Source organism: Ornithorhynchus anatinus, chromosome 1, assembly GCF_004115215.2.
Source record: "Ornithorhynchus anatinus isolate Pmale09 chromosome 1, mOrnAna1.pri.v4, whole genome shotgun sequence".
NCBI classification, from domain to species: Eukaryota; Metazoa; Chordata; class Mammalia; order Monotremata; family Ornithorhynchidae; genus Ornithorhynchus; species Ornithorhynchus anatinus.
The window spans coordinates 170264276-170290744 of NC_041728.1; the positions used below are offsets into that span (position 1 = coordinate 170264276).

The window sequence follows — 26469 nt, forward strand, 5'->3', positions numbered from 1 at the left end:
TTAAAAGGATGATTAAACATAATCCTGTGTCTATTCACCAACAGCAGATACGCTCTGTACCAAGTAATAATAATAATAATGTTGGTATTTGTTAAGCGCTTACTATGTGCAGAGCACTGTTCGAAGCACTGGGATAGATACAGAGTAGTCAGGTTGTCCCAAGTGAGGCTCACAGTCTTCATCCCCATTTTACAGATGAGGTCACGGAGGCACAGAGAAGTGGTGATTTGCCCACACTCACACAGCTGACAAGTGGCAGAGTCGGCCTTCGAACCCATGACCTCTGGCTCCCAAGCCCGGGCTCTTTCCACTGAGCCACGCTGCTTCCCTCCAGATGGGAGGAAGTAGAGTCCAGACCACAGCATGTCCACAAAAAGTTGATCTCATTGCATCATGTTAAATGTAAGCTCTCCCTTTAGACCGTAAGCACCCTGCAGGCAGGGATCGCTATCTACCAACTCTCTACTGCTGTACTCGCCCCAGCGCTTAATACGGTGCTGGGCCCACAGTAAGCACTCAAAAAATACAGTTGATGGATCGATCGTTTGCTCTGCCGGTGCTCTTTTCTTCCTCCTTGTCTCCCGTTCCTTTTTGGATGGCAGTGAGTCACGCGAGTCTATCCTGAACAACCGACTTGCGGTTTTCAGCGGAAATGCGGCCTCGTCTAAAGGTGTGTTTTTTTGTGTCCTTGAAATGTTTCCTCTGCCCTCCTTGCTTTTGGTTTTGTCATTTCAATTTACCGTTCAGCAGTTTGGGTGTCCCCGCTGATGCTCATTCTCCTCGTCAGACTGACTACGTTGCCGAACTTCACTGCTTATGATCTTGTCCTGCTGTGTTTTATCAAGGTGATATCTGGGTACTGTCGGTAAAGATGTTGGTAATAATAATAATAATGGAATTGAAGCTCTTACAATGTGCCAAGCACTGTTCTAAGCGCTGGGGGAGATAGAAGGTAATGAGTTTGTCCCACCTGGGGCTCACAGTCTTCATCCCCTTTTTTCAGATGAGGGAACTGAGGCCCAGAGAAGTGAAGTGACTTGCCCAAAGTCACGCAGCTGACATGGGAAGGAGCCGGGATTAAAACTCATGACCTCTGACTCCCAAGCCCAGGCTCTTTCCACTGAGTCACGCTGCTTCGCAGTGGAACTGTTTGAAGAGCTGGGTGGTACGGTCCGTAGCTCCCAGCCAGAGAACGTTTTCTAAGGTCCCTGTGGGCAGGGAACGATCCCCGCTCCACCCTGTCTGCTCTGTGACCTCGGGCAAGTCACTTCACTTCTCTGGGCCTCAGTTCCCTCGTCGGTAAAATGGGGATGAAGACCGTGAGCCCCGTGTGGGACAGGGACGGTGTCCAACCCGATCACCCTGCCTCTACCCCAGCGCTTAGAACAATGATGCACGCAGTAAGTTGAGGACTTATTACCAACGTCTTTATCGACGCTACCCAGATATCACCTTGATATCACACAGCAGGACAAGATCATAAGCAGTGAAGTTTGGGAACGCAGTCAGTCCGATGAGGAGCATGAGAAACAGCGGGGACACCCTAATGACCGATTTGTTCGGCCAACAACGAAGCGCAGTAGGCCTTTAGTTTGACCCGGCGCCTAACACTACTACGGATAATAAATTGTGGTATTTGTTAAGGGCTTACTGTGTGCAGAGCACTGTTCTAAGCGCTGGGGGATACAAGATGATCAGGTTGTCCCACGTGGGGCTCACAGTTTTAATCCCCATTTGACAGATGAGGTAACAGGCAGAGAGAAGTGAAGTGACTTGCCCAAGATCACAGAGCTGACTAGCGGCGGAGCCGGGATTAGAACCCGTAACCTCTGACTCCTAAACCCGTGCTCTTTCCACTGAGCCACGCTGCATCTGTGAAGTGTTTATTCTGTGCCCAACGCCGCCCTAAACCCGATGGTAGATACGAGGTAAGCGGGTCCGACCCGATCCCCGTCTCTCGTCGGGCTCGTGGTCTAAGTAGATGGGAGAGCAGGTACTGAATCCCCATTTTACAGATGAGAAAACTGAGGTCCAGAGGAGTGAAGTGGCTTGCCCAAGGTCACGGAGCGGGAATGACAGGGCTGGGATTAGAACCCAAGTCTTCTGGCTCCTTCGCCCGTGCCGCCCCTTAGACAACGCTGCCGCCGTAAGGGGACGGTCCCCCCATAGAAGACGCTGGCCTTCTCCGTTCGCTTTGGTCCGTCTTTGGGTCTGTGAGCCGGGTGCTGCCACGGGAACACATTCCGTGACAGCGTTTAGCTCTGGGAGCGCCCACTTCGTGCTGAGCACCGTACTAGACTATAAGCTCGTGGTGGCCAGGGCACACGTCTCCCAACTCGGCTACACTGGACTCTCCCGTGTGCTTAGTACCGCGCTCTGCGCACGGTAAGTGCTCAGTAAATACGACCCATCGATTAAGCACTGGGGAACGTCCGGTAGAGGTACATCACCGTCCCGGTCCTGGACGAAACTTACCAGATGACGGATGAGCTTACAGCGCTGCATTTTAACCCCAGGTCGATCGCGAGAACGCCCGCAAACCCTGGAGAAGTCGTTCCCTTTTGAAAACCCGGCCTCGGTTAGGCGGGGGATCCGAAGCTTCAGGAAGTTGTGATTTCTTCCAAACGAACATCGTCGATATCCGAAAGGATTACTGAGTTGACCGCCTGAACTCTGACATTTACCCCAAGGGTTGGCATTCCTTTATCATTTTCAGACAGAAGAAATTTTAAGTCGATTCTTAGCACTCGCTATCATTAGCTTCCTTGTAGAAACAAATGAATCAACAAAGTGCTGGCTTTGGCACTTTTCTGTCCCTTCCCTCGACCCTTTATTAAGTAAACAAACTTCCCTTGACAGAACAGCCTCTTCCCACCTACTTCCTGCCAGAGTCATTTGGCCATCCTGAACCCAGGGCCAGTTAAGAACCCGGCATTAATAATTATGGTATTTGTGAGGCGCTTACTCTGGGCCAAGCACTGTTCTAAGCGCTAGGGTAGACACGAGGCGTTCAGGTTGTCCATCGTGGGGCTTACAGTCATCCCCATTTTATAGATGAGGTAACTGAGGCACAGAAAAGTGAAGCGACTTGCCCAAAGTCAGACAGTTGACAAGTGGAAGAATCAGGATCGGAACCCATGATCTCTGACTCCCAAGCCCAGGCTCTTTCCACTAAGCCACTCTGTTCCCCACCCATTACTCAGGAAATGCTCCACGGTGTTCTGTGTAATGGATAAACACATCATTTTCTATCATCTTTGTTGATGGTACCAACGTATAACAGCTGGTTGTTTCACAGCACAACAGAAGGCCCGTCGTTCTGCCGGCAAAAGCCACCTAGGAGACGCTGACAGAAATCCATTTCCACGACACACGAGGAAACAAAAATCGGTTTTATTGCTTACAACACACCCGCAGCGACAAATACAATGGAAGAATTAACAAGACACGCATCCAAGCTGCTCTCTTTGGTCACCTGACTATTCCCTCTACAAGAGTGTGTTGCGCTCCTATTCCTCAACTCCGCTCCAACTTCTCCAGTTATCCTCCCCTGATTTCCACAGCACTTTTAATCTCTTAAGCAACTCAGAACATGTAGTTACAAGGCCCCAAACCCCCCCGCAAAAACCTCTAAACCTACTGTCAAAAACTTCACCTCCTACGTAGTCCACTTGAAAATCCTCCCCAGCCCCGATGGGGAGTGACGGATTACGTCGGCCCACGGGACAAACCTCCGTAAGCCCGAGAGGACTTCCGACGCATCTTTCCCAGCCGCTCGACGGGGATCACGGGGCTGAAAAAATCCACAGTTTGCCCCAAATTCCCTAAGCTCTTTGGAGCCTCATTTCCGCTCCCTTCAAACAGGTTTCGGCGCCTAGGGACGACGGGAGCGTACCCGATCTACGTTCCGCGTGGGAGGACCGAGCCGGTTTGGGCTCTGGGTTAAATACCACTGATCTCTTCGAACCTCAGAGCCTCTTCTCTCTGCTCGAGCGCGAGGCCGCCACCTCAACCCTCCACCTAACACCCTCGTCCAACCGGGTGGCAAATACCCTCTGCCCCTTTTCGCAGTCGGGAGATCAAGTTGCCTCGAGATCGAACGACGGGGTCACGGAAAATCAGCGGTGGGCCTGAGGGTGGAAAGGCGGCCGCCCGCTCGACTACAGATCCGTTTCTACGCGCTACTGTTTCTCCGACTATTATTGCCCACTGCTTTAGAGAAAGGAAGAAGCAGAGACAACAGGCAACAGAGAAGGGGCAGGACGCGCTTTTCCAAAAGCAATTCCAGTAATCTCTCCTCCACCAGCTTCGGAAAGCAAGCTTTAAGTCAGGTCAGGGTTATAAATTGCTCATCCAGGAATTAGAGAAAATCGGATGTTTCATTTAAAAATGAAATTTTGGAAGATGATGACAAAAAAAACCAAAACCCTGAAGTTTGTCCTATAGGCTTTAACTGTCATCAGAAATCAAGAACCACACATCTGGTGTCTGGGCACCGTTCAGTAACAGACCTGTTATGCCAAATGAATATAAAAATATACAAAATCTTGTTTCTTTTATTCACAGATCCACAAAAGGACACCTAACCGCTCACTGTTTTCAAGTAGTCAGTATAAAGGATATATATACTGCATACCGCCGGCAGCCCAGACTTAGCGCTGGCCTCTGCGGACTGTGGAACTGGGACACACAGAGTGCTGGCGATAGAGAGATGACAACGTGAGACCAAGACGCGCAGCAGGGGAAGGGAACACCAAAAACACAAACATCTGCTAAAGGGGAAAGCCCCGTTTCTCTACGTGGAAGTGGTATTTATTATTTAAAAAGGGACAGATGCAAGGACGCCCGCTGAAAACCTGAACTGCGCCAATTCAACAGGGCCAATTTTTCCTTTTTGGAGAACTAGGCCCGAGGGAACCGGGGGAGTAGCCAAAATACAACTTCTCCCGCCAAGGTTTGAAGTCAAAAAAAGTCAGCCGTGTGTAGTAAGGAAGCAGGCCGTTCATTTTTCCTATATTACTACCGCCCTATCTGTGTCTCTCCCTCTGAGGGTGTGTACGTGTGTGAAGGCTAGGAAGGCTCACCGCTGGCAGGCCACGACAACGGGGCGGCAAACTGTTCGACAGAAAGTCGGAGCGAGCCCGAGGGCTACCCGTTGACGTCGCTCGCGGCCACTGCTGCGGTTCACGGGACGGACAGACCCCGGATGACTAAAGCGCGCCTTCGCTGGCATTAACAACAATGGGAATTCAGTCCTTGAAGAGCCATTCTGATTATTCCTAGAAAACGTGTTGGCTTTCTCATACCCGCAACCTGCACCGCACAATTGGTAAGAAAATAAAGATCCGTATTCAGTGTTTGGGTCTCCTAAAACTATCAGAGGAGGGGGGACGTGAAAGTCCCTCCCTCCCAATGGCAGCCCTCTGAGGTACACAAGGCCGGCGGCGGGGCAGAGAACCTCCCCTATTTCTCAGCGCAAGCGGCCGCTGCTTCCTTGTTGAACCCTCGGATCGACAGGTCGTAGACCACTTCTTCCACCTTCTTCACGTCGTACTTCAGGCCATCGTAGCGCTTCCTCAGTGAGTCATTTTTCAGGTTCAGGAGGCGGAAGCCGGAATCCAGCTCATTGATGAAAGTGGAGATGTGGAGGGGACGGGAGTAATCCCCGGCAGTGACACTGTTGACCGACAGCCGGGACTAGAAAACGACAACCACGATGGGACAAACAAAAAATTTAAAAAAAAAATAAAAATCAGGTTATAAAGAGACTTGAAATACCGTTTCACCTGAGACGACTAGTAGGAAACTCTCGTGCTACCGACTTCAAGCTACAGTACTATTTTCCATTCGGGTTGAATCTCGTTTAAAATGAGGTTTCCATTTGTGTCTGATCAAGGTGAGCTGGAGTTTCAGAGCAAAACTGCCTGAAGAGTAATTATGTTGTTAGGTACCTGCCAACGTTCCTGGAGATCGGTACCGAAAATGAGCGCGCTTCTACATGCAAAGCAGAGGAAAACTACCGAAGATAAAACAAGACCAGATATTTGAAAAAAAGTTCACATTATTTCTGCAACTTTCGTGGGGCTCAGGTTGATCTGCAGAAAAGCGGCAGTCACCAGCTGGTGGACAAATCCTACACCAAAAGGGTAATATTCTCTTCACATAAGAAAGACAAGATCTTTGGCCCATCAGCATTAGCTTTCAGCTCACTCGAAACGACAGATTCGTATCCGACAGAGATAAAAGACTAAAGATCATTTGAGTCGATCGCTTACCAGTTCGCTGGCGAGAATTAAAACTCCGGAAAGATAGTCCTCAATATCCAAGTGGAATCCTCTCTCTCGCTCTGGTTCAACTGAAAACACATCACAGTGAAGATGGGTTTGTGTTCTGAATCTGGTTCGACTCCACCACCATCATCAACCGACAGCCCAAACGGATCACTTGGCTGTCTTAAAACGGACGAACCATCTGAAACGGTTTCTTAAAGGTCGTTTTTTTCCCCCTAACCTGAACTCATCCCATTTCTTCTTTCTTCACTATACCCTTTACACCAAGAGGCTTCTTGGGAAAATCAAATCTCCCTTAGGCCCTTGTCACCAAGATCCGCCCTTTCCTCTCCACCCAAACGGCTCCCTTACTGCTACAGGCTCTCGTTATATCCCGGCTAGACTACTGTGTCAGCCTTCTCTCTGATCTCCCTTCCTCCTCTCTCGCCCCGCTCCAGTCTATTCTTCACTCCGCTGCCCGGCTCATCTTCCCGCAGAAACGATCTGGGCATGTCACTCCCCTTCTTAAACAACTCCAGTGGTTGCCTATCGACCTCCGCTCCAAACAAAAACTCCTCACTCTGGGCTTTGAGGCTCTCCATCACCTCGCCCCTTCCTACCTCTCCTCCCTTCTCTCTTACTACCGCCCACTCAGTACGCTCCGCTCCTCCGCCGCCCACCTCCTCGCCGTCCCTCGGTCTCGCCCATCCCGTCGACCCCCGGGCCACGTCCTCCCGCGGTCCCGGAACGCCCTCCCTCCTCACCTCCGCCAAACTCATTCTCTTCCCCTCTTCAAAACCCTACTTAAAACTCACCTCCTCCGAGAGGCCTTCCCAGACTGAGCTCCTCTTCTCCCTCTACTCCCTCTACCGCCCCCCCCTTCACCTCTCCGCAGCTTAACCCTCTTTTCCCCCCATCTCCCTCTGCTCCTCCCCCTCTCCCTTCCCATCCCCTCGGCACCGTACTCGTCCACTCGAGTATATTTTCATTACCCTATTTATTTTGTTAATGAGATGAACATCGCCTCGATTCTATTTAGTCGCCATTGTTTTTAAGAGATGTTCTTCCCCTCGAGTCTATTTATCGCCATCGTCTCGTCTGTCCGTCTCCCCCGATTAGACCGTAAGCCTGTCAAAGGGCAGGGACTGTCTCTATCTGTTGCCGACTTGTTCATTCCAAGCGCTTAGTACAGTGCTCTGCACATAGTAAGCGCTCAATAAATACTATTGAATGAATGAATTGAATGAAATGGTCACTTTTACCCTCAAGTGATGGAGGTAACGACCAGGAGAACTCAACATGGTCCAGTAATCGAAGATTAGATCACCGAAAACTTACACACAATGTCAGAGACGTGATTTTCCTTAGGGGAAGACCCACTCCACTAGAACAAGAAGGGCAGGAGCCTGAAATCATTCGGGTTAGTCACCGATGGTATTAAAATCTCCCGGACCCCCTTGACCGACCCCTGTCTTTTTAGCAAGTTCCGGAACCTAAATAAATAGTTCCCGCGTGAATCATCAGACATTCCAATTCCCTTTGCCATTTGAGCCAGTGTGATCTGCTCCCAGATCCCTACACACAGGGACTGAATCCTTTCTAAGAACAGTGAACTGACCTCTTGGCATCATAACTGAGCTCTACTTTTACCTTCTCGATGCCAAAAAAAACAAAACTCCTCATCTTCCCACCCAAACCCCATCGTCCCCATGGCTTTCTCATCATTACAGACGGCACCGCCATCTTTCCTGTCTCACGAGCCTGTAACCTTGGCCTTATCCTTGACTCCCCTCTCTCATTCCACCCACATATTCCATCCATCGCTAAATCCCGTTGGTCCCACCTTCACGACATGGCTAAAACCCACCCTTTCCTCTTCATCCGAAACTGCTACCATATGAAATCCAATCAGTCATCCTATCCCGCCCGGATTACCGCATCAGCCTCCTTGCTGACCTCCCGGCCTCCTGGCTCTCCCCGCTCCGGCCCGTACTTCGCTCTGCTGCCCGGATCATCTTTCTATAAAAACGTTCAGGACCCGTCACCCCGCTCCTCAAAAAACTCCAGCGGTTGCCCCGTCCACCTCTGCATCAAACAAAAACTCCTCACCACTGGCTTTAAAGCACTCCGCCACCTTGCCCCCTTCCTGCTCCAACCTAACCCTCACACTTCGCTCCTACTCCCGGTTGGCAGGGATGGCGTACAGCGCACACAATAAGTACTCAATAAATACCAACGATCCGCCCAACTTTTAACGATAATATCGTCGGGGCCCATAAAGTGAACTGTTTGTGTCCCCGATGCTTGAGTCGATTCCATTTTTACAGGTATCGCGAAAGGGGAAAACAAGACCTTTAGGATGTTTTCACCTGTTCTATTATAGATTTCATGGGTTCATTTAACGGGAAACAAAGGGAAAGCTAGATCCTTGCGGTCAAATGATGTCAGGCCTGACTCTGCAGGTCAGAAGGACAAAAGCAACTCTGCACTTTCCTCCACCACCACCACCAAAGAAGAGCGAACTTACTTCCAAGTATTTCTGTGACAGCCTCTCGACTCACTAAAGTCTCTGACTCCAAATACACGACAAAAGCCGCCAGGAAGACCAAGCGTTGCAGGACAAACCGCCAGTGTTCATGAAATCTGCAGTGAAAGAGATGCATTCATTAAACGATTTTATTCATACTAATCATAATTATGATGGTATTTGTTAAGTGCTTACTGTGTGCCAGGCACTGTACAGAGCACTGGGGTGGATATGAACCCAGTGGGTTGGGCCCAGTCCATAGACTAAGTTCGCTCTGGGTAGGGAATGTGACTGCTGTTGCTTCGAATTCTCCCAAGAGCTTAGTAGAATGGTCTGCACATAGTAAGAGCTCAATAAATAACAGGAATCGATTGGCTGACTTGAAACCTCCCCTTCTGGACTGTAAGCCCGTTATGGGCAGGGAACATGTCTACTAATTCTGTTGTATTGTACTCTCCCAAGTGCTTAGTACAGTGCTCTGCCCAAAGTGAGCGCTCAATAAATACCATGGACTGGCTGTCTTTACTGCTTGGCACTCCTCACAGTACCTTGGAGAACTCTCTGCACAAAGTGGCTGCCCAACTGACTGACATGATAGATGTTTGATAATGCAGACTGTAAGATCACTGTGGGCAGGGAATATGCCTGTTTATTGTTATTCTGTACTCTCCCAACCGCTCAGTACAGTGCTCTGCACACAGTAAGTGCTCAATAAATACGATCAAATGAACGAATGAAATTGCTGTAGGGGTGCATGGCTGACTGAAAAGACCAATGAAGGACCTGGAGGGTCCCAACCACAAAGACCGTCCTTTGTTGTGCTGATTTGTTTGTTGTCTGCAGCACCTGGCGCTGGTTTCACTTTTGCTTCCAGTCACAATATTAAAAAGATGCTCAACACCTACTTATTTTCTTTATCTTCTAAATTACTTGGGTGATTTTTTTTCTTTTATCAAGATCGCACTTCCAATATATTAAATTTCCAGAAAAGATGCACAGATTTAATTAGTGAAAAGTCAAAGTGCTTTTGTAATACAACCTCCTTCTGCTCAGCTCCTCGAGGCAGGATCCCATACTGGGCTACTTCACCCAGGCACCACCCCTTATAAAGATGATGATAGTAATAAAAATAATAATAGTGATATTTGTTAATAATAAAATAATGTTGGTATTTGTTAAGCGCTTACTATGTGCAGAGCACTGTTCTAAGCGCTGGAGTGTAGATGCAGGGTAATCAGGTTGTCCCATGTGAGGTTCACAGTCTTAATCCCCATTTTACAGATGAGGTAACTGAGGCACAGAGAAGTGAAATAACTTGCCCACAGTCACACAGCTGCCAGGTGGCAGAGCCAGGATTCGAACCCATGACCTCTGACTCCCAAGCCCAGGCTCTTTCCACTGAGCCATGCTATGTGCCAGGCACTGTACTAAGCGCTGGGGTGGATACAAGCAAATCGGGTTGGACACAGTCCCTGTCCCACACAGGGCTCACGATTTCAATCCTCATTCTACAGATGAGGTAACGGAGGCACAGAGAAGTGAAGTGACTTGCTCAGGGTCACACAACAGACAACTGGCGGAGCCGGAATTAGAACCCATGACCTTCTGACTCTCAGGCCCGGGCTCTATCCACTAGGCCACGCTGCTTCTCTCAAGTGCGTGGGCGAGTACACTACAAATGAGTTGGTAGATACAGGCCCTGCCTAAACTGAGCTTAGAGTCTAGAGGGGGAGTTGAAAGCTCATGATCAATGGCATTTCTCGAGCGCTTACTCTGAGCAGAGCACTGTGGAAAGTGCTTGGGAGACAACAGTATAACCAAATAACAGACCCATTCCTTGCCCACCACGAACTTCTAGTCCATGGTGCCTAAATTATAGAAGCTTTTTTTTCATTTCATGCAAATAATTCTTTTTTTCTTTTTTTTTTACCAACCTATAGTACTGCTCCACAGGAAACTTAGTCTTCAGCGATGTTAACTGAGTTCTTACTGTGCCAAAATGTTCTCGAGCTTTCAGGCACTTCTTTGGAACTATCAGAGAACAAAGCAATAATTTAATAAACAGAGAAAGGTGCAGATAATCACAACGGGTCTTCATTCATTCATTCATTCATTCATTCAATAGTACTTATTGAGCGCTTACTATGTGCAGAGCACTGTACTAAACACTTGGAATGTACAATTCAGCAACAGATAGAGACCATCCCTGCCCAATGGTGGGGTCACAGTCTAAGCAAGGGAAGACAGACAGCAAAGCAAAACAGAACAAAACAAAACAAGACAACATCATCAGGATAACAAAATCAAGGAGATATACAACTCATCAAGAAATAAATAGGGTAATAAATAATATACAAATGAGTACAGTGCTGAGGGGAAGGGGGAAGAGCAGAGGGCGGGGGGGGAGAGGAGGGGAGGAGGAGCAGAGGGAAAAGGGGGGCTCAGTCTGGGAAGGCCTCTTGGTGATACATCATTCATTCATTCAACAGCATTTATTGAGTGCTTACTATGTGCAGAGCACTTTATTAAGCACTTGGAATGTACAGTTCGGCAACAGAGACATCAGTACATCAGATACATCAGTATCTTCTCACGTATGGAAACGGTTTATTTGGGAGATTCCAAACCACAGGTAATCGCAAATAGTTAATTCTGCAGTCTCACCACTGTCTGATTTTCTCTGCGGCTTGAGCACAAATCAGAAGAGACAAAAGCAGGGGGACTAGATTAGGGAACGGATCTTCTAACGCCCAGAATCAACCTCCGCTTAAGGGAGGCCCTGGATGTACCGCTCCTAAAAGGAGCACTGGTCTTGGCTTATAGTACGGCCGTTTTGTTCAAGGGTGTATTTTCCCATTATTATAACTGGACCGAAGGCAGTTATGTAATAGGAAGCAGCATGGCCTCGTGGAAGGAGCCCGGCCCTGGGAGTCAGAGGACCTGGTTTCTAATCCCAGCTCCACCACTTGTCGGCCGTGTGACCTTGGGCAGAGTCACTTAGCTTCTCTGTGCCTCAGTTACCTCATCTGGAAAATTGGGATTAAGACTGGGAGCCCCACGTGGGACAGAGACTGCATTGTATCCACCCCAATGCTTGGCACGTATTAAGTGCTTAATACCACAATTATTATTATTGTGAAAGGCTAGCCCCCTCTGCCTAACAAAGACAGAGTTATCTACAACACTGAAATCATCTCATTGTACAGGTCAAGTCACTTCTGACTGTCACGTAGCACAGTTCCCCAAAAGACAGTTGACCTAGCGATGCCCCAGCAGCGCTCATTTCCCCTACTCCCTTCGGTGTCGCCTTTGCAGCTCACATCAGGAAGCCGCTGCTCCACTCAGATCTGAACCCGGGGCCAATATGGTGGATCCGGCAGGTGGCAGGGACGCTTCGAGGATGACGGAAGTGAAATGAAGCTAGGCGGCAAAGGAAAACGGACCCTATTGGACAGCGTTGGATACGGGAAAATGATGTTCAATGCGGCGGCCTGTAGTGGGGGGCCGCCTCCAACGGTAGCGCTTGGGGTTTGGGTTATGAACGCTTGTTTCCTTTATCTGGAGGTTCACATGGGACGACCTGATGACCTCGTAACTACCCCAGCACTCAGAACAGTGCTAGGCACATAGGAAGCACTTAAATACCATCATTATTATTAAGTCACTTAACTTCTCTGTGCTTCGGTGACCTCATCTGTAAAATGGGGATTAAGCTGAAGTGAATGAGCTGCACTTGGATCTAATACCCTTTTAGCACTTGATCATTTATCCGACCCTCAGCTCCACAGCACTTACGCACAGTTCCAGAATTTATTATATTATTGTCTGCTTCCCCCTCTAGACTGTTAGCTCCTTATGGGCGGGGAATGCGTCTCTACCGACTCTACTGTATTCTCCCAAACGCTCAGTACGGTGCTCTGGACTCAGTAAGTGCTCAATAAATACAAATGATTGATTGGTGGATGGTATTTGATTACCAGCACTTAAACTTGAGAAGCAGCACGGCCCAGTAGATAGAGCCCGGGCCTGGGAGTCGGAAGGACCCGGGTTCTAATTCCGGCCCCGCCAGTCGTCTGAAGTGTGACCTTGGGCAGATCACTTAACTTCTCTGGGCCTCAGTTCCCACATCTGGAAAACGTGGAACCTGGACTGTGTTCAATCTGATTAGCTTATATCTACCCCGGCGCTTAGTACAGCTCCTGGCACATAGTAAAACAGCAGAGCTTAGTGGAAAAAGCCTGGGCTGGGGAGTCAGAGGTTGTGGATTCTAATCCCGGCTCCGCCACTTGTCAGCTGTGTGACTTTGGGCAAGTCACTTCACTTCTCTGGGCCTCAGTGACCTCATCTGTAGAATGGGGATTAAGACTCCGAGCCCCACGTGCGACGACCTGATGACCTCCTAACTACCCCAGCACTCAGAACAGTGCTAGGCACATAGTAAGCACTTAACAAATACCACCATTATTATTCAGTTAACTTCTCTGTGCCTCACTGACCTCATCTGTAAAATGAGGATTAAGACTGTGAGCCCCATGTGGGGCAACCTGATAACCTTGTATCTACTCCAGCGCTTAGAACAGTACCTGGCACCTAGTAAGCGCTTAACAAAAACCATAATAATTATTATTATTAATAACAGATAACCCCAGGAACAAAGAATGGATATTTTAATCTCTCTACGTAACAGGTCTCCTCATCTGTAAAATGGGGCTCGGTGACTTGCCGAAAGCCACTCGAGAGGTTAGTGCAGGAGGACGGGGACTGGGACCCCGGCTGGCTGACTCTCCCTCCATCTCAAGCTCTTTCCTTTAGGCCACACTGCCTCCCCAGCAGCAGCCGACAACACTCGGGGTTTCCAGCACGAAGCTGGGAGGTGAAGACCCTCTTCCCTGTGGAGCTGTTGGCTGGAGCAACCGGAGACCAAGTCCGGATATTTTCCAAGCTTTTAGACCCCCCGAAATGTAGGATCCCCCTGGAAGGCACCGGGAGTGAGAGATAAACGGTGGGAGGAGCCTCTCTTCTCTCCTATGTACACTCAAGAACTGCAAGCAGAGACTTTTTAAAAGCAATTTTTTAAAAAAGGTGAAAGATCTTGAGAGCTTAACCTTGCGAATTAAGGAGACTTTACTGAATTGCTTCTCTGAGACTACCTTCAAATGGTGCGGTCTCCCACGAAGGGGAAAAAAGCCAACTTCCTTTCCAGTAGACTAACCGGTTCCACCTCCGGTTTTCCAGCGCAAACTGCAGCTCATTCAAGAGCCTCCGGGAAAAGGGAAGAAAAGCTCCCAACCCCATCGGCTACGATTCCCGGCAGCCCCCTCGCTCCGGGCTGCTGCGCTGGACACCTCCCATGTTCACGGCCGCTGGAGAAGGCTCCATCTTCCTTTCTACATCGCCTCGGTCCGCTCGGGTGTCATCCTCGGGGCGGCCCCGCTGCACTGGCCTTGTGTTCGAATCTTAGAGGAGCCAGCAGCTTCCCTAGTGTGTGCCTGCTTATAAAACCCAAAACACTCAAAAGGACTTCCGATTTGCCCCCATCCGTTAACACTCGGAGGTTAGCAGTTCACTGCATCCTCTCTCGGCTGCGGGTGGAAAACGGTCATTTCAAAAGCCGTTGGCTCACGGTGCGGTTTAGCAAAAGCTGACGTTGTTTTCTGCTGCCTCCAGCTGTGGCTTAAAGTGCACCACGACTGGAAAACAAGGCTGAAAAATCCCTCTTCTCCAGTCTAGGAAGCCAGCCAGCCTGACGGACTTGTCTACCCACACGGCTGACAAGGGAGTCTTAGAAGGTTAAGAGAGAGAGAAGGGAAGAATGAAATGACCTGCCAAAATGCTAACACCTGCAACTTACGTGATCGATCTCTCCCATGTGCTTAGCTCTCTCTAGCAGAAAGAGGTTCAATAAACACCACTGATTGAGCGATCTGGTAGCGGTAATAATTTGTGAAATAAATTTGACTTTCTGGACAACTGGAACTTTCCGAGACCAGCTGCATTTACAATTCTGTCCGGTGAAGGACAATTATTTCAAAAACAGCTTGACCCCACAAGGCACTGCTTATCCTGGACAATGCCCCCGGGTCACCCTGTCATCTTCCTACCACCCAACAACTTCTGCGCTGCAACCTATAGATCACGGAGTCGTCGCCACATTCAAGGCTTATCATCAGCCAGCCAACGACATTTATTGAGCGCTTACTCTATTTTCAGCACTGTACTGAGCGCTTGGGAGGGTGCAAGATAAGAATAATAACTGTGGCATTTGTTCGGGACTCGCTTTGTGCCGAGCACCGGACTAAGCGCTGGGGTGGAAACAAGAAAATCAGGTTGGGTCCAATCTCTGTCCACCTGAGGGTCACAGTCTTAACCCCCGTTTTTCCAGATGAGGTCACTGAGGCCCAGAGGAGTGAAGTGACTTCGCCAGGGTCTCACGGTACAAGGGGGAATCGGAACCCGGGTCCTTCTGACTCCCGGGCCCAGGCTCTATTCTCTAAGCCATGCTGTTTCTGTATAATAATAAAGCAGATGCACCCCCTGCCCACAGCAAGTTTACGGTCTAGAGTCTACGTTTATTTGCAGCGAAGCATCTCCCTGTTTGGCAGGGAGACCGGAAAGGGAGATCGGCCAACGATAAAAGGCGTGTGGATGGGGTGACCTAGAGGAGGCGGGCGGGGTGGACCCGCCTGAGCCCCACGAAGCTCCGACGCAGCCGCAACGACGACGCGACGGGAGAGGGGGCCACCCCGAAACGAACCGCCCGGCGACAGTGGGAAGCTGCTAATTATCTGGCAGCGGCCACGGCCATCTTCGGGGAGGGGGCTCCGAACGGAGAGCGAGGCTCGACGGTCAACAGGGCGAGAGCCGATGGCATCCGCTTCTACGAGGGGCTGGACCGGCAAAAGGAGGGGAAAGCCGTCCGGCTCACCTTCAGACAGGCTACAGACAAGTCCCGATCCTGAGAAGAGGCCCAGAGGGACGTCAAAACAGAGTCCATTTACTCTAGTCGCCATTTCCGCTTAGTACAGTGCTCTGCACACAGTAAGCACTTAATAAATGCGATGGGATGAATACCAACAATTCAGAACTCCAGAGGAGTCCTGGAAGAGCCCTGATCTGAGGACGAGGAGGAGCCATCTTGCTTTAGTGACCGTTCTTCCAAAGCGGCAGACGCGGCCCTGACCCTGTCTAAATAAGCCCTCCGAGTCCTCGTCCGCACACCTCCAAAGGCACACTGCCCGGTCTCCAGTTATGGGTCATCTGTCTGAATGGCGTGACCTGGGTCTGTTCCCAGGACCGCACCCCGCCATTTCCTCCCGCTCAGCTACACGAGGGCCTCTTCTAAACGCTTCTCTTCTCTAAGCTCCAAAAGCTGTACTCCTGGCTAAAGGCTCGGAAAAGCAGCGCGGCTCAGTGGCAAGAGCCCGGGCTTGGGAGTCAGAGGTCGTGCGTTCTGATCTCGTCCCTGCCACTTGTCAGCGGTGTGACTCTGGACGAGTCCCTTCACTTCTCTGGGCCTCAGTTCCCTCATCTGAAAAATGGGGATCAAGACTGTGAGCCCCATATGCGAGTGCTTGGCACACAGTAAGCGCTTAACAAATACCAATTTTAAAAATTATTAATATTATTATTATTAAAAGAATAACTTTATAGCTGCTGCTGCTATAAGCCCTCCTTTCCTCTTCTCCATTCCCTTCTGCATCACCCTGACTTGCTCCCTTTATTCACGCCCCCTCCCAGCCCACCACTTATGTCCATATCTGTCACATTTATTTCTATTACTGTCTCCCCCTCTAGACTGCAATTTCGTTGTGGGCAGGGAATGTGTCTGTTTACTGTTTTATTGTATTCTCCCAAGGCTTAGTACAGTGCTCTGCACTCAATAAGTGCTCAATAAAGAGGACTGAATTAAATGGAACCTTCTAAATGGGCTCTTGGATTAAACTTTCCCCTGGGGTTTATTGGCCCAGAAGGTAGACCCTAGATCAAATGAATATAACATTAAATCCTGGGGAAAACAAACGAACGGATCACACCCATACTGACCTCTGGAATTTCCCTGACATTTTTAGCCTACCTCTGGATCTCTCTGGTGCTTCGGTTTACAGCTCGGGCCAAATTCCTGAGGAGCTTTCCTCAGGTGTGCGAAGCAAAGGAAAGAAGCTTCCAGCGTGTCTCGATTAGACTGTAAGCCCGTCAAAGGGCAGAGACTGTCTATTACCGATTGGTACATTCCAAGCGCTTAGTACAGTGCTCTGCACATAGTAAGTGCTCAATAAATGCCATTGAATGAATGAAAGAGCCCGGGTTTGGGAGTCAGAGGTCATGGGTTCTAATCCGCCTTCGCCCTCTGTCAGCTGTGTGACTTGGGGCAAATCACTTCATTTCTCTGGGCCTCAGTGACCTCACCAGTAAAATGGGGATTAAGACGGTGAGCCCCATGTGGGACAGGGACTGTTTTCAACTCGATCTGTTTGTATCCACCCCAGCGCTTAGTACAGTGCCTGGCACCTAGTTAAGTGCTTAACAAATACCATTATTATTATTATTGTTATTACTGTCCCTTTCCAACTCGCCCTGACCTCCAGCTGATATAGCCAACTCATCTTGGCTCAACTCTTCTGTAAAGATCCTGCAAGCTGTGACTGATTCCATTCTTTAGCCATATGATTCCGAATACAGGAGGTGGTTTGATTGTGCCTCTTCCTGAGGGTGCCCTCCCTTTCGCGGCTGATTATCCCAACATTAATCTGGGAGACCAGGAACTGTAAAACTGCCTTGGTCAGTGGATCTGGGGTGTGCCCCAGCGTTGGGGAGAGAAAACCTCACTCTTTAGGAGGTTATGCTGTAATCAATCAATCGATGGCATTTACTGAGCGCTTAACGTGGGCAGAGCACTGTACTAAGCATTTGGGAGAGTACGATATCGCTTTACGTTCCTTGTGGGGAGGTAATGTGTCTTGTGGTTCTGTACTCCCCAAGCATTTGGAATGAAGCGTTGTTCTCAGAAGGCACTATTACTCATTGAAAAAAAACTCAAGTTCTTTCTTACAATACATTTAAGAAGGGGATCTATGTTTAAAGAAGATTCTTGCCTAACTTTCATTTTTATTCTTTTTAATTTTAAAAATAACTTTTCTCAGCTTGATCTATATTCGGAAATTTTTTTTTTAACCCAAAATGTTCACCAGTAATTTAACATAACTCGACATTGAGGGGGTAGTTTGTTTTGTTTTGGCATTTGTTACGCACTTTCTATGTGACAAGCACTGTTCTAAGCACAGGAGTAGATTCAAACTAATCAGGTGACGCAATCCCTGTCCCACATGGGGCTCACAGTCTTAATCCCCATTTTACCAATGTGGTACCCGAGGCACTGAGAAGTGAAATGACTTGCCTACGGTCACAGAGCAGCCAAGTGGTGGAGCCGGGATTAGAACCCAGATCCGCCTGACTCCCTGGCCCGGGCTCTTTCCACTAGGCCCTGCTTCTTCTCTGGTCTGTTAGAGCTATTAGATATGGAGTCCAAAAGAGTCTTTTCACTTTAGAACATTTGAAGTACTATCTCCAACCCAACAAGAACCTTCATGGAATTTCCCACCTATTTTTGATTCCATTTGAAATTAATTAGCCCTAGGCAGATGCTAAAAAGCAATCCAAAGACTCATGACAGATTCAACAATTGCCCTGGAAATCGAAGAGTCACTCCGTTTCCTCTTCCGATAGGAGGAAGAACAGTTCTCAAAACATCACGGACATTTTAGTAACGTAAAATAGAAATGGAATGCCTGTTTGTCTTAGCCTTTGATCTCTACTTTGCTAGGAGTAAACTCTTAAGAAAAATAAACTTGAAAATCAAACGAGGGACTCACTGTCCTGAAATCCGGAGCCTTGATGAACTCCTTGCAGCAGAGTTAAAATCTCTCGGGCCGTTTGTTCTAAAGTCTGGACCACTTTCCGAATCTCCTGAAAAGGAAAAACAGAATGTTCAAGTCCTGAAGAGAAATACATTTAATATTCCGTACTTCCTACTATTGCTATCCCAGCTTGGTCTTGGTTTTTCATTTCACCATTTCACCCCTAAAAGAGCACTTCTCTGGGAATCAGGAAAGGCGGGGGCTACCTCTGGTTCCGCCTGGGGGAAGGGCTCTGACCAGAGAGTCTCCTAGGGCGGTGGACGAGCCCAACGGGAATCATTCATTCATTCATTCAATAGTATTTATTGAGCACTTACTATGTGCAGAGCACAGTACTAAGTGCTTGGAATGTACACTTCAGCAACAGACAGAGTACCATCCCTGCCCAACGACGGGCTCACGGTCTAATCGGGGGAGACAGATGGACAAAAACAAGACAACATAATCACCATAAATAGAATCAAGGGGATGGATGCCTCATTAACAAAATAAATAGGGTAATAAAAATATATACAAATGAGCACAGCGCCGGGGGGAGGAGCAGAGGGAAAGGGGGCTTAGCTGAGGGGAGGTGAAGGGGGAGGGAGCAGAGGGTGGAGGGGGACCAGAGGGAAAAGTGGTAGCTCAGTCTAGGAAGGCCTCTTGGAGAAGGCGAGCTCTCAGTAGGATAATAACGGTATTTGTTAAGCGCTTACTATGTGCCAAGCACTGTTCTAAACACTGGAATAGATACAAGGTTATCAGATTGTCCCATGTAGGGCTCACAGTCTTAATCCCCATTTTACAGATGAGGTAACTGAGGCACAGACAAGTTAAGTGACTTGCCCAAAGTCGCACAGCTGACAAATGGCAGAGGTGGGATTAGAACCCACGACCTCTGACTCCCAAGCCCGGGCTCTTTCCACTAAGCCACGCTCGTGAAAACTAGATGACCAACCCGGGCAGGGGGCGGCAGGGAAAAGAGCAGAGGCTACAGCAGCTACAGAGGGGAGCAGCGTGGCTCAGCGGATAAGACAACGGGCCCGGGAGTCAGGAGGACCTGGGTTCTAATCCCGGCTCTGCCCCTTGCCACTTGCCTGCCGTGTGGCCTCGGGCAAGTCATTTCACTAGGCCTCGGTTACCTCATCTGGAAAATGGAGCTAAGAGTGTAAGTCCCGTGTGGACTACGGCCGGCCTGATTACCTCGTATCTCCCCCGGCGCTTAGAACAGAGCTCGGCACATAGGAAGCGCTTACAAGTGCCATTATTCTTGTTGTTGTTCTTCTTCTTCTTATTTTTACTAGCAAGGCAACCGCTTTCCGAGTCATGTCATCACAGACTTGGCAGGAGCAGTGTGCCGCAGACGCTATGGCAGGAACTAAGTCCTGAATGGAGAGAAGCCACCCCGTGCTCTACAGAAGGCAGTGCCCTCCTCGTTGCCCCCTGACCTGTCGGACAACGCACCCTACGCTCCACCCCACACTCCGCACGGAGCCCCGGATATAGCACGGCGGCAGGGAAGAGCGAGGGGGAGTCCACGCCGTGCAAGCCGCTGGAACTAAAATCCATCCTTCGGGGCAGGTTCTCGGTCTCCGAGCCTCAAAAATCGAGTGTCCTCGGTTGTTCCCGCCGGGGATGGGGGAGACTCCATCCACGGTGGCTGGGCTCCTGGCTGATGCGCGGATCGCGGCAGGGTTGCATCCCAAACGGGAAACTGCCCGCTGAGCATTCCCAGAGATCCGAGCCGTGCTCTACGCTTTCAAACCTCACCATTACCCGTGGCTTTTAGTGAGGGCCTATGGGGTGCAAAGCACTGCGCTACTGCAGGTCCCTCAAGGGTATTTCAGTAGAAGCAGCGGGGCTCAGTGGAAAGAGCCCGGGCCTTAATCCCGGCTCCGCCACCTGTCAGCTGTGTCACTTTGGGCAAGTCACTTCACTTCCCGGTGCCTCAGGGACCTCATCTGGAAAATGGGGAGTAAGTCTGGGAGCCCCACGTGGGACATCCTGATCACCTTGTATCTCCTCAGCGCTTAGAACAGTGCTTGGCACATTGTAAGTGCTTAACAAATCTTTTTTTTTTTTTTTAAACAAGCAAGACAAGAAGCAGCATGGTCTAGTCGAAAGGGCGGGGGCCTGGGTTCTCATTCCAGCCCTGCCAGTCGCTTGCTGCGTGACCCTCGGCAAGTCATTTAACTTCCTTGTGCTTCAGTTCTAGTCTCCCGATTTCGATTGTGAGTCCCAGGGAATGCGCCAACCTAATTCACCTGTATCCACCCTAGCGCTTAGAACAGTGTTTGACACAGTGTTTGGTGCTTAACAAATACCATGAAAAAGACAACCCCTACCCTCCAGGAGCTTACAATGTAACAGGTTGGACTAAAGGACAAAAAATTATTCACAGAAACAGGAGACAGCACGGATGGATCAGGATGACAAGGCCGAATAAATAGCTGGCTACTCTAAACACTGTTCCTAAATTCTAAGGGTTGGCGTGACTGGAAATTGTGAATTAATCGGGGAAGGCTTCCCCAAGGAGATGGGATTTTTTTTTTTAAGAAGGCTTTCAAATGAGGTAGGAGTTCCAGGCACAAAGTGAGTGATGGAACCGAGGCAAGACGGTCGCCGGGGAGGTTCACTCAGGGGAGCTTCTCGTCTTTATTTTTTTCTTTAATTATTATTGCAACGGTATTTAAGGGCTTGCTAAGTGCCGGACATTGGGGAAGTTACAAGTTACATGGTGGGGGTAATGGTATTTAAGGGCTTACTACGACGCACTATACATTGTTCTAAGCACTGGGGAAGATACAAACTACATGGGGGGTGGTTGGTGTCACAGTCTTAATCCCCATTTTACAGATAAGGTAGCTGAGCCCCAGAGAAGTGAAAGAACTTGCCCAAAGGCACTCGGCAGACAAGTGATGGAGTCCGGATTAGAACCCAGGCCCTTCTGACTCCCGGGCCAGGTTCTATCCACCAGACCACGCTGCTTCCCTCGACTGAGTTAGTCCATTAACGCTTATAAAAGCGGAGCGGGCCAACGAATGAAGTAATTAATGAGTCATAATCAATCCTAGCACTTGGGTCCTATCCCGCCCTGACTGCTGCCTCCGCCTCGTGGCCGGCCCCGCGGCCTCCTGCCTCTCCCGCTCCAATTCCTACTTTATTGCACTGATCGTTTAGCGATGAAAACGTTCTCCCGGCTCCTCGAGAACCTCCAGTGGTGGCCAGTTAATTACATCGTATTTACTGAACGCTTTCTGGATGCAAAGCACTGCCCGTCCACTCCTTACCCTTGGCTGGGAAGCATTCGATCGGCTCGTCCCATCCCGCCTCCTAACAATAATAGTGATTAGGGCATTTGTTGATCACTTATTATGTGCAAAGCACTGTTCTAAGCACTGGGGGGATACTGATCTCCTACGCTACGCCAGCCCAGCCGGCACACTCCGCTCCTCCAGCGCCAGCTTACTCACTGGGCCCCATTCATTCAATAGTATTTACTGAGCGCTTACTACGTGCAGAGCACTGTACTAAGCACTTAGAAGGTACAATTCGGCAACAGACCCATCTCGTCTGCCTCCCTGCCCGACCCCTTTCCCACCTCCTCCGTCTGGCCTCGAACTCTCTCCCCCTCCATATTCATTCATTCATTCCATCGTACTTATTGAGCGCCTGCTATGTGCCGAGCACTGGGCTAAGCGCTTGGAAGGTACAATTCGGACAACAGATAGACAGTCCCTGCCCAACAACGGGCTCCGTATCCCCCAGACCACCACTCTCTCCACCTTCAAGGCATTAGCAAAGTCACACTTCCTCCAAGAGGCCTTCCCTGATTAAGCCCCCCTTTCCCCAGCTGGCTCTCCCTTCGCTGCACTCCGATCTGTGAACTTTGGACACTTAATAATAATAATAATAATAATAATCACTTGATATTCGCCCCGTTCCCCAACCCCACAGCACTTATGTAGACATCTTTACATTCTGTATTATAAATTACTCCTTCAGACACGTTCATGGCTCTCTAGGAGAAGCAGCGTGGCTCAGCGGAAATAATAATAATAATGTTGGTATTTGTTAAGCGCTTACTATGTGCCGAGCACCGTTCTAAGCGCTGGGGTAGACACAGGGGAATCGGGTTGTCCCACGTGGGGCTCACGGTCTTCATCCCCATTTTCCAGACGAGGTAACTGAGGCACAGAGAAGTGAAGTGACTTGCCCACAGTCACACAGCTGACAAGTGGTAGAGCTGGGATTCGAACTCATGACCTCGGACTCCAAAGCCCGTGCTCTTTCCACTGAGCCACGATGTTGGTATTTGTTAAACGCTTACTATGTGCAGAGCACTGTTCTAAGTGCTGGGGGAGACGGAGGATAATCAGGTTGTCCCACCTGAGGCTCAGTCTATTAGCGCTTAATACCATTATCATTATCAATTATTAGCGTGAAATAACATTATTGATAACAGTTATTATTAATAATAAAGCCCAGAGGAGATCTTTAATTCTCCCCCTCGACTTCCATCAACCCCAGCGCTTAGCGCAGGGCCGGGAGGATCGTAAAAGCCCTGAAGAAAGAGCACAATTATCATGATGCTTATTTTGGGAGCGGAAGGGCCCGGATCGGGTGGACCGTCCTCTGCCAAACACTCCGTCCAGCACGCTGCGCGTAGGGAGCGCTCAATACGATCTGACTCAGTGGCAAGAGAGGCCGGGCTGCGGAGGCCCAGGTTGCGGGTTCTAATCCTGCCTCCGCCACCTGTCAGCTGGGTGACGGTGGGCAAGTCACTTCCCTTCCTCTGTGCCTCAGTTCCCTCATCTGCCCAATGGGGATGAAGACTGTGAGCCTCATGGGGGACAACCTGACCACTCTGTATCCCCTCCCCCCGCGCTTAGTACAGTGCCTGGCAGAGAAGCAGTGTGGCTCAGTGGAAAGAGCCCGGTCTGGGGAGTCAAAGGTCAGGGGTTCAAATCTCGGCTCCACCACTTGTCAGCTGGGTGACTTGGGGCAAGTCACTTTAATAATAATAATAATAATGTTGGTTTTTGTTAAGCACTTATTCTGTGCAGAGCACTGTTCTAAGCGCTGGGGGAGATGCAGGGTCCATGTGGGGCTCCCAGTCTTCATCCCCATTTTCCAGATGAGGTGACCGAGGCCCAGAGAAGTGAAGTGACTTGCCCACAGTCACACAGCTGACAAGTGGCAGGGCCGGCATTCGAACCCGTGACCTTCTGACTCCCGGGCCCTTTCCACGGAGCCATTCTCTGGGCCTCCGTGACCTCGTCTGTAAAATGGGGATGAAGACCGAGAGCCCCACGTGGGACAACTTCATCACCCTGGATCCTCTCCGGCGCTTAGAACAGTGCTTTGCACGTAGTAAGCGCTTAACAAAATGCCATCATTTTTTTTCCTCCTCTGTGCCTCAGTCCCCTCGTCTGTAAAATGGGGATGAAGACTGTGAACCCCACGGGGGACAACCTGAGGACCCCCAGCGCTTAGCACAGTGCTTGGCACAGAGTAAGTGCTTAACAAATACCATCATTATTAATCTGCCTCCACCACTTTTCAGCTGTGTGACCTTGGGCAAGTCACTTCTCTGTGCCTCAGTTCCCTCGTCTGTAAAATGGGGATGAAGACTGTGAGGCCCCACGGGGGGCCCCCCTGATCACCTTCTATCCTCCCCGGCGCTCAGAAGAGTGCTTGGCACCTAGTAAGCGCTTCACAAATGCCACCATTTATTTACTGTGTCAGCTGGGCGACTGTGGGCGAGTCGCTTCCCTTCTCTGGGCCTCAGTTCCCTCATCTGGAAAATGGGGATGAAGACTGCGAGCCCCCCGTGGGACAACCCGATTCCCCTGGGTCTACCCCGGCGCTCAGAACAGTGCTCGGCACCTAGGAAGCGCTTAACAAATAGCCACATTAAATCCCAGCGCTTCGCCCAGGGCTCGGCGCCGAGCGGGGGCTCCACGGCCACGGGGGAAGGAGGGACCGAGCGGGGGGGCGGGGAGACAAGGGAGGGGGAGGCCCGGGGGGGGGGGGGGGGGGGGCCGGGGCCCGCTGACCTCCCGGATGTCCTGCTCGGCGGCCAGGAAGGCCTGCAGCTCCACGAAGATGTCGCTGACCGCCATGGCGGGGCGCGGGGGCGCGGGCGGGGGCGCGGGCGCGGGGGCGCGGGCGCGGGCGCGGGCGCGGGCGCGCCTCCCCTCACGACGCGCGAAGGCCGCCCGAGGGCGGGAAAGGCCGCGCGTTGCCACGCCAACGGGCTCCGGGCCTCCCCGCGCCTGCGCAGCGCCCCGGGGTCCTCGCTTCCCTCCGGGGCCGCCCCTCCGGGTGCCTGACCCCGCCCGGCCCGGCCTCCCCCACTCGCCGCCCGACGGGCGACCGAAGCCTGGGGGATGGCGGGGAGGGGGGGCGTTCTCGAGGGGGCTCCGGGCCCGACGGGGGCCCGGCCGACGCGGCGGGGACCGGGGTGATCTGAGTCGGGCGTTTCCCGGGGCACCCCGGCGGGAGGGGAGGGGGGGAGAGAAGGCCCATCCGGGGTCCTGCGCGAGCGAGGGCGCCCCGCCCCTCCCCCCGCCCCTCCCCCCGCCCCGCCCCCACCCGTCACTCACTCCTTCCTGCATTCATTCATTTATCCATTCATTCATCCGTACAGCCGGCCATTCTTTCATTCATCCAGCCATCCAGCCATCCAGCCTTCCATCCATTCGTTCATCCGTTCATTCATCCATCCATTCGTTCATTCATTCACTCATTCATTCATCCATTCGTTTGCCCAATCGTTCATTCATCCATCCATCCATCCATCCAGCCAGCCAGCCAGCCAGCCAGCCATTCATTCATCCAGCCAGCCATTCATCCGTCCATTCGTCCAGCCAGCCATTCATTCATCCATTCATTTGCCCAATCGTTCATTCATCCACCCACCCATCCATCCATCCATCCATCCATCCATCCATCCATCCATCCATCCATTCATCCATGCATCAATCCATCCATTCATCAATCCATCCATTCCTCCATCTATCCATCCATCCATCCATCCATCCATCCATCCATCCATTCATTCATTCATTTGCCCAATCATTCATTAGCCATCCATTCATTCATTCATTTGCCCAATCATTCATTATCCATCCATTCATTCATCCATTCATGCATTCATCCATCCATTCCTCCATTCATTCATCCAGCCAGCCAGCCATTCATTCATCAATCCATTCATTTTGCCCAATCGTTCATCCATTCATCCATCCCACCATCCTTCCATTCATGGCTCAGTGGAAAGAGCCCAGGCTTAGGAGTAAGAAGTCACAGTTCTAATCCCGGCTCCACCACCTGTCATCTGTGTGACTTTGGGCAAGTTGCTTCACTTCTCAGTGCCTCAGTTCCCTCATCTGTCAAATGGGGCTGAAGACTGTGAGCCTCAAGCGGGACAAACTGATGAGCCTGGATCTACCCCAGCGCTTAGAACAGCGCTCAGCATATAGGAAGCGCTTAAGAAATACCAACATTATTATTATTATTCATTCATCCATCAATCGATTCATTCATCCATTCATTCATCCACCCATTCATTCGTATTTGTTAAGCTTTTACTATGTGGCAAGCACTGCTCTAAGTGCTGGGGTAGATACAAGGTGATCAGGTTGTCCCACATGGGACTCACAGTCTTCACCCCAGTTTTACAGATGAGGGAACTGAGGCCCAGAGAAGTGAAGTGACTTGCCTAAAGGCACACTGCTGACAAGTGGCAGAGTTGGGATTAGAACCCACAACCTCT

The 26469-nt window shown here is 50.4% G+C and overlaps 1 protein-coding gene and 1 long non-coding RNA gene across 3 annotated transcripts; one reads left to right on the forward strand and one right to left on the reverse strand.

The window, feature by feature from the left end:
* The first annotated feature begins 260 nt into the window (after positions 1-260).
* Positions 261-3620, forward strand: LOC114810563. Its single transcript, XR_003758263.1, has 2 exons — positions 261-670; positions 3299-3620. It is a non-coding gene; the product is annotated as an uncharacterized LOC114810563 (long non-coding RNA).
* Positions 3379-24854, reverse strand: TSN (translin). Of its 2 annotated transcripts, XM_029061835.2 has the most exons (6): positions 24749-24854; positions 18666-18759; positions 10731-10827; positions 8797-8912; positions 6276-6355; positions 3379-5697 (listed from the first exon to the last, which is right to left on the reverse strand). In XM_029061835.2, the coding sequence occupies exons 1-6, from the start codon at positions 24812-24814 to the stop codon at positions 5464-5466; spliced, it is 687 nt and encodes a 228-aa protein (XP_028917668.1). In that variant the 5' UTR covers positions 24815-24854; the 3' UTR covers positions 3379-5463. The 2 variants fall into 2 exon arrangements, with proteins under 2 accessions (XP_028917668.1, XP_028917669.1); XM_029061836.2 differs by lacking the exon at positions 6276-6355 and having other exon boundaries at positions 5624-5697; positions 24749-24851.
* Between the last annotated feature and the right edge of the window lie 1615 nt (positions 24855-26469).

Coding starts and splice junctions, on each gene's coding strand:
- TSN (XM_029061835.2), bottom strand. CDS start 24,814: ATGGCGGTCAGCGACATCTTCGTGGAGCTGCAGGCCTTCCTGGCCGCC. Junction 18,760..24,748: donor CCGAGCAGGACATCCGGGAG/GTCAGCGGGCCC, acceptor TTTCCTTTTCAG/GAGATTCGGAAAGTGGTCCA. Junction 6,356..8,796: donor TGTCACAGAAATACTTGGAA/GTAAGTTCGCTC, acceptor ATGTGTTTTCAG/TTGAACCAGAGCGAGAGAGA.